The sequence below is a fragment of the Belonocnema kinseyi genome, chromosome 7 (assembly GCF_010883055.1).
Source record: "Belonocnema kinseyi isolate 2016_QV_RU_SX_M_011 chromosome 7, B_treatae_v1, whole genome shotgun sequence".
In the NCBI taxonomy this organism is placed as follows: domain Eukaryota; kingdom Metazoa; phylum Arthropoda; class Insecta; order Hymenoptera; family Cynipidae; genus Belonocnema; species Belonocnema kinseyi.
Genome location: NC_046663.1, coordinates 105,418,386 through 105,426,631, shown reverse-complemented (window position 1 = coordinate 105,426,631; position 8,246 = coordinate 105,418,386). Strand labels below are relative to the sequence as shown.

Genomic DNA, 8,246 nt, shown 5'->3' with positions numbered 1-8,246 from the left:
GTATTTTTATCTCTTCTTCTGCTCTAATTGTATCTTTACTTTCTTTAACTAATCGTTTAAGTATCCTGTTTTCGCGTCTATAACCATTTCTACGTCTACTTCTTTCCTTATTGCTAAGACCTGCGATGTTCAAAGTTCTCTTGTACGCTTCTCTTTTTGCTTTTTGGGAAGCCTGAATTTCATCATTCCACCACGCATCACCAGAAATTCTTCCTACAACTGCGGTACCACACACTTCGATCGTACATCTAACAAGGATATCCCGTAACATTGTCCAGGTGCCCTCTATATCTTTGTTTTTTATACGGTCCTCCCATGTTGCCCTATCTATGCTTTCGATTATCTTATTTTGAAAATCTATTCGCACATCCGGTTTCTGTAGGTTCTAAATTTTGATTTGCGTTTGTTTTGCTTTCTTGGTTCTCTTTTTTCTCCATCCCCGACCTAAGTTAATTTTTGAGTTCAGAAGGTAATGATCAGTATTGCATTCAGGACCCCTCATGACTCTTGTATCTTTGACTAACTCTCTTAGTCTTTCATCCGCAACAACAAAGTCAATTATACTGCGGCTATCTCCTTTAGACCAGGTGTACATGTGGATCATTTTATGCCTAAACTAAGTATTTGTAATAAACAGACCCCTTTCTAAGCATAGACCAACTAATTTATCGCCGTTATAGTTTGTTCTTGGATCCCCAAAATTACCTAATACTCTTTCAGTATCCTGATTTTGGATGCCCACCCAACCATTCATGTCTCCTAGTAGAATTACTCTTTCCCCATGTTCGCAAATGTTTATTGTGTCATTTAAAGTATCCCAGAAGACGTCTTTTACTTCTCTAGGATCACTATCAACCGGCGCGTAGCATACTATAGTAAATAGTCTTCTGATTCCTACTTTCATTCTAGCCTACAGCTGTCTGGGAGACACGAAACCATGGTCTCCGAGATGCTGCTTTGCTCTTTCATTCAAAACCAGACCTACTCCTTGTTTACCATGTGATTCACAGTCTACTCCTGACCATATTTCAAATCCGCCTTTCAACACGCCGTTTTTTATGTCTTTAGTTTCGCATCCCTTTTTCTTTGTTTCGGGCACACATAAAATAACTAGTTTCTTCACGTCCATAGTTTCACGCAATTCTTTTACCTTGAGATCATTTACTCCCTAATGTTTTTTTAAATATCATTTATTTAAAAATGATTTATTATATACTAGGAAAATGCATAATTATAGTTACGAAAAAACGTGAAAACTTTTAAGAACATAAGGAATACTTTGGTTTTAAAAACATTTTCGTATTAATATTAAAAAGGTAACTCTTCCTTTTTAGGCATTTGGCGGAGTTTGTCAAACGACAGGTTGGCCAGGCGTTGTGACGATCGTAGGGAATTGGTTCGGAAAAGGAAAGCGAGGGTTAATCTTTGGAATTTGGAACTCACATACTTCTATAGGAAATATTTTAGGCAGCGTAATTGCCGCTCAATATGTCGAGACTGATTGGGGTTTAAGTTTTATAGTACCTGGAGCTATAATGGGATTTTGCGGTTTTCTTATTTTCCTATTTCTAGTACCTAGTCCCGAAAATATTGGCTACACGTCACCTGCCTCTCTCGGGTACAGGAAAATTGACGTTCCTGGAAGTTCAGACGAAAGCAATGCTGGAGATGAAGAAGCACGAGACGTTAGAGATGATGTAAGTTAAAAATTAGATCCTAAGAGAATGCATCTGCAATTTTTGTAATTAAGAAGATGTTTGCATGAAATAGCGATTAACTAAATTAATTTTGCACAGAAGGAGACGCCCAAACAGAATAATTCCTTGATTTTATTTTAAAGATTCAAAATTACTTGGTTCGTAAAATAGATTCCAAAACAGTGAAATAGAAGAGCAATAATAGATAAGATTCTAATTTGTTTGTGATTAATAAATATTAAGGAATGCGGGCAATATATATATATATATATATCTTGATTCGAAAATCTCAAAAGTTGTAGAGTAATAGTTAGAGTTGACACTACTGGATTTTCAGCAGCTTTTATCTATGCACATATCTGTATAATATGTAGATAATACAGCATGCCGCACACTAAAGTAGAAACCATCCTTTCCCATAAATGTAGACGGTTTATCGGCGTGGCTGTCACCAACAAAATGATGTCCATGTAAGTGCATGATTCACTTTTTTTCAACATTTAGTAGACTTTTTTCAAATATTAGAGATCGATTAAAAAATCTTGCTAGCAAATACTAATTATTATTAATTGCAAGTATCGTAGAGATTTTTCTTTAAAACTTTTTCTTCAAGTCTTGCATTTTGGGGCCCTTCGAAAATTACGTTTGAAATCGTCAACGTTGTTGCGGTTGAATGTTAAAATCTTCAATTTTGAACACTTTCAATGTAATTGCTCGATTTTTGTTTGCTTTAAAATAGTTTGGTCCATTAAGTCTCAAAAGGAAGAAATTTCTTTCTTACGTTTGAGCTTCAATAATTTTATGAAAAAGGCAAAGAATTTATTTTGAAATAATTTTTCCTACTATTTTCGGGTATGCTCTAAACGATGCAATGGTTCAAAAAACGTAAAAGTTTGATTTTCAATTAATAATTAACAAATCTAAAAAAATGATTTTTTTAAGCCATTTTTTTAAATTAAAAAAAGGGGGAGGAGTTTCTTTATTATCGCAAATGTGCACAAAATGTGTGAACTTTTCAAATTCGTTGAGTTTTTTTATCTACGATTTTTTTTAGCGAAATGGCTGCCAAAAATGGAAACTAAACATTTGAAATTTCGTTTCATCGATATTTATACGGATTTTTTCGCTTAAATCATATATACATTTAATTGTTTCAGCAAAAAGATATTTGGATAGTTTATTTCTAAATAACATAACAATAATGATAATTAGTAACATAATAGTAACATAATCACTCAATCGTTCGAAAAAAAACGATATTTCACTCACTGCATTAGATTTTGGTGCGAAAATGACATAAAATAGCAATAAAATGATTTTTTACAATCTTTACTTTTTTTACAATCATGATTTTACCTATTAAACACTAAATATTTTTATTTTGTTTAGAAATAAACTATTAAAATACCTTTTTACGAAAATTATCAAATATTTATATGATAAGAGCGAAGAAAAAACACCAAAAGTATAGATAAAACGAAATATCAAATTTTTGGTTTCCGTTTTTTGGCCGCCATTTTCTTCAAAACAATCGTATATAAAAAAGCTCAACGGATTTGAAAAGTTCAGACATTGTGTGCATTTTTGTGCATATTTGCGACGGTAAAAAATTTCTTCCACATCTATTTTTTGATTGAGAAAAATTGCTTAACAAAAACGCATTCTTTTTAAATTTGTTAATTATCAATTGAAAATCAATATTTTCCTATTTTTAAACCATTGCATCATTTAGAGCATACCCGAAAATAGTAGGAAAGCGTATATCACAATAAATTCTTTGCCTTTTTTATAAAATTATTCAAGCTCAAACGTAAGAAAGAAATTTCTTGGTTTTGGGAATTGATGGGTTAAAGTGCAATCAATTGTAGAATATTCTTTCTGGAGGAATTACTGTTTACAATTGTTCTGTTGTATTGGCTTCTAATATAAAATTATTTAAGTTTGAATCCTTTAATTTGAAATCGTGTAATTTAAAAAAAAATTCAGTTTAAAATTTATTCAGTTTCAAACGCTTAAATTTTAAATGATTTAAATTATTATATATGACAATTAAAATTACTAAAATGACATGCGTATATAACGTACCGTTTATTGTTGTTGAAATTTGGAACCACGCACCCTCATTTGTGAGGATGCGTAATTTTGTAACCCCCCCCCCCCATCCTCCGTAATTTTCAGACTAAATTTTTTTCGCAAATTTATTTAGGGGTCATCCAAAAACTAATTAAGGAGATTTGGGTTACTGTTTCTTGCTAATGAACACAGTAGTTCAAAGTTCAACGTAGTAGTTGAATTTTCTACTAAAACGATGAATTCTTAGAAAGAATGTAATAGTTGATATTTTAACTAAAAAAATTTAAAGTTGAAAACATAAAAAGCAGTTGCATTCGTCCAAGAAACACAAATTTTCAGCCAAGCAGTGGCATTTTTCACCAACAAATGTGAAAATTCTACAAAAAGAGATAAATTTTTATACCAAAAAGACCAATTTTCAACTAGAATTGGTTTTTAAATAATTAAACATTTTCTATTCATAAAAAATGAATTTTGCATTAAAAAACCTGATTTTTCAGCAACACGGTTAAATTTTCAAGCCAAAAAGACGATTTTCCCACAAAAAAAAAGAATTTTCAAGAAAAAAGTTACTTTTCAATGAAGAAGTTAAATTTTAAGTAAAAAAAAGGAAATTTATAAAAATAACTATTTTTCAACGTAGTAGTTCAATTTTCTACAAGAGATAAATTTTCAACCTAAATTTTGAATCTTTAACAACAACAAAAAATAATTTTAAAGAAAATATATCAGCTTTGAATCAATGAGTTGATTTTTCAACTTAAAAAAATGGATTTTCAACCAAAAATGTAATAGTTGATATTTTAACCAAAAATATTTGAATTTTTGATCAGAAACAGATAAATTTATCTCAAATATATGAATTTTCAACAAAATACTTGAATCCTCAACTAAAACAGATTAATTTTTAACCACATAAAATTGATTTTCTACTAGAAATAAGACTTTTCAACCAAATATAAAAATGGATCAGTTAAATTTACAATCGAAAAATTAATCTTTAACCAAGCAAAAGCAGTTGTTAATTAAATAGTTTAATTTTCAACCACATAAATGAATTTGTAACTAAAATTATAAATCTTTAAATAAAAAAATCAATTTTTAATAAATAAGTTCAACTTTTGACCAAATAGTTGAGTTTATATTATATTGTTGATTTTTTGAGCCAAAAATACAAATTATATGTAAAACAGTTGAATTTTGAACCCGAAAATGTGAATTTTCAACATAAAAGTTCATTTGTAACCGAAACGGAGTAAATTGTAACCAGACAGTTACAGTTTTAACCGAGAATGATGACATTTCTACAAAAAAGACTTTTCAACAAAACAGTACGTTTGTGAAACTGACTACTTATTGTTATTAACAACACATTTTATTTTTTAAATTTACAAAATCATAGTAACATTTAGTAGGTACCACTAATGTTATTATGTAAATTACAAGTAATTCTGTTACAATTATTAAGAATGTTTACGTTTTTTGTTTACGTTTATTGCACTAGGTATTACAGTAAGCACTAAAGCAATAGATTAAATTTTATTTTTGAATGTTTCGCAGACATGAAAATATCTTTCGTAAGAAAAAATGCCCCCCCCAGACTACGTAATTTATGCATTTAAGATTTCAAAATTTATAATCTTTGAATCTAAATTTTTTTTAATTCAAGTGGTTAAAAATATATTTTGAGTCATTTTTGAACGGTTCCTTTTTTCTTTAAAGGCGAAAGAGGAAAATTGTACAGTCATCAATATTAGAAAACACTTGCTTTTGTCTGAATTTTTCAATAATAATCGAGAATTTAATCATTTTAAAAGGATTTACCAGAACAAGGATCTGAAACGAGTCCTATGCTCTGCATCAACCGGCAAAATTCCAAAAATGAAAGACCGATTGGATTTGCGGGTGCAATCAACATTCCAGGGGTGATGGAGTATTCTTTCTCATTATTTTTCGCTAAACTTGTCAGCTACACATTTTTGTACTGGTTGCCACTCTACATTTCTGCTTCGAGTTAGTATTTCAATTTTCAAATTTAGCCCTTCTACAATTCATTTTTGTAATTTTATTTCATGTCCAAACGTTTTTTTCATGTGAATTTGAATGAAAGATTAGTTTTGATTTATTACAGCAACCTTGAGTCCATCTGAAAGCGCCAATCTTTCGACTTTATTCGATGTTGGAGGAATTGCAGGGGCGATAGTAGCTGGTTTGCTCTCGGATTATTCAGGAATGAGCGCCTTAACTTGTACTGCCATGTTAGCTCTAGCCGTCCCTGCGGTAAGTTCTTTTTGTGACAATAACAACATTTATTTATTGCCAAGAAATTTAGAATTAAAAAAAAATGGCTTGGAAATGTACTCTTTTAATATAATAAAGATTTAGGAAAAAAATAAATTTCAAATATGGAAGTGTTTAAGATTTGATGATTAGAAGTATCTTTCAAAATCAGATTGTCTAACGATTGTCAGAAACGAAGTTTAAGGCTTGGCTAGGTTTGTCAGGACAAGAAATCTCGTTTTTCCGGGTCACCTTTTTTTTAATCAAATAATGGAACCGTCGCTTGCTAACAAATTAAAAAAAACACTTAATTGTAGCAGAATCGTAAATAAACTTAGACTGTATACTATGGGCAATAATATAAAGTTTTAAATATAAAAGTAAAATAGATTTTAAATGAAATACTTGAGTAATATAAATTATTAAGAAACTCTTGACTGTTTAGAAATATTAAAAAGGCTATTTTTAGAATTTGATAATATTTCTCAATTTTTCACTTAACCCTAACTGATGTCCAACATCAAAATAAAATTTCGAAGCCGCTAACAAATTTGAGATAATTCACGTTACATTAGAGAAGATTACTAAAAACAAAAAACTGTATGTTGTCAGTACAATTTTTGAATATAATGTTTAATCTATTGTTTTTATTCCTCTTTTTATAGTTTGAAAATCCATTTTACGGGCATGGTACATTCTAATCATGAAACTGAAATAACATCGACATTTTAAACTAATTTAAACTCTCATGCGATGAAGTGTTATTAAAAGGCCAATCTCACCAATCTTGCCGCGATCTACGGTCCGGTCGAAAAACACATTGAAAACTTATAAAATTATTTACAATATTAAAGTCTGTTTATTGCAATCTATAAAATAATTAGTACAATCTAATTTTTCTTTTATTTCTTTTAAAATACACTGAAAGATTTAAATTACTCTTCGCATTTCAATAAAATAAATGTTTTATAATCAACGAATATAAAATAATTTAAATTCAAGTTTCTCATGAAAAGTTCAGATTTTGAATGTTAAAAAAAATGTTGGGAAAATTTCAGGCTTTCAAGGTGACTTGACAAACTGACCATAAGACAGTTGAGATAGTTTAAACAAAGCCACACTTGGTCGTCTTTTTAGCGTCATAGTTGCAGTTCGAATCTTGGAAAACAAATTTTCGTTCTATTCTGGATTGTAATGTAAATTTAATTTCAGCTTTTCCTCTACGATTATCTGGGACACGTCAGTTACGGAGTAAATGTATTATTATTACTAGTAGCCGGATTTTTAGTTAATGGACCATACGCACTAATAACCACAGCAGTATCAGCTGAACTTGGAACGCATCCGAGTTTAGGTGACAGTTCGAGAGCTTTAGCTACTGTCACTGCCATTATTGATGGAACAGGAAGCATAGGAGCGGCTGTTGGCCCTTTATTAGCAGGACTCGTTTCCGGTTATTACGGATGGCATAATGTTTTCTACATGCTTATGGCTGCTGATGTTCTAGCGCTTTTGGTAACTCATTTATATTTTGTTTTCGAAGATCGAAATTAATTCAATGTTTGAAAATATTATTACTTTAGGGTTGCCACAGGAATTGATTTTTAAAGTTCCAAGACTAATTTAGCAATGGTTTTTTGTACAATTGTTAATTAGTGTAGATGTGAAGAACTTTCCTATAATTTTTGAATTTTAAACAATTCGCATTAAAACTGTTATGGGCGATTGTCAAAAAGTTGTCAATATTAGACCATGAGATTTTCGATAACAAACAAATTTTTTAACTATCGGAAATATATGATTTTTAATTAAGGGTAACCCAAGAGAGTATTCAGATATAAAACTACAAGTTCAAAGAATGCATTTGTGTTGAATTTAAATTTTACACGCTGATATGGTTCGCGTAACAGGTCATTTGTCTATGATAAAAGTACCGACCTTAAAAAATCTTTGAAAAATGCATACAGACCAGATACAAAATCTTTTAAATTGTGAGAAAAAGAACTAATTTGACGATTTATTTGACTTTGAGTTAAGTGTTTCCAAACATTCTTTTATAGTATGATAAACTGATACAGAAATAGTGATAATTGTTCATTGTTATTGAGAATCAACGCTGATAAATCAAATTTTAACTATACTAAAATATTTGTATGTATAAAATTAACAATTTCGGCCAGCATTATATGAATAATC

General features: G+C 30.0%; 1 protein-coding gene across 2 annotated transcripts in view; it reads left to right on the top strand.

Moving 5' to 3' along the window:
• Window positions 1-8,246, top strand: part of LOC117176287 (glucose-6-phosphate exchanger SLC37A2) — a 15,339-nt gene that overhangs the window by 5,758 nt on the left and 1,335 nt on the right. The window contains exons 4-8 of one of the 2 annotated variants that reach the window (XM_033366471.1): window positions 1,335-1,697; window positions 2,126-2,167; window positions 5,588-5,783; window positions 5,902-6,050; window positions 7,263-7,565. In XM_033366471.1, the coding sequence (XP_033222362.1) occupies window positions 1,335-1,697; window positions 2,126-2,167; window positions 5,588-5,783; window positions 5,902-6,050; window positions 7,263-7,565 (1,053 nt within the window). The remainder of the gene's footprint in view (window positions 1-1,334; window positions 1,698-2,125; window positions 2,168-5,587; window positions 5,784-5,901; window positions 6,051-7,262; window positions 7,566-8,246) is intronic. The other variant, XM_033366472.1, reaches the window with a different exon arrangement.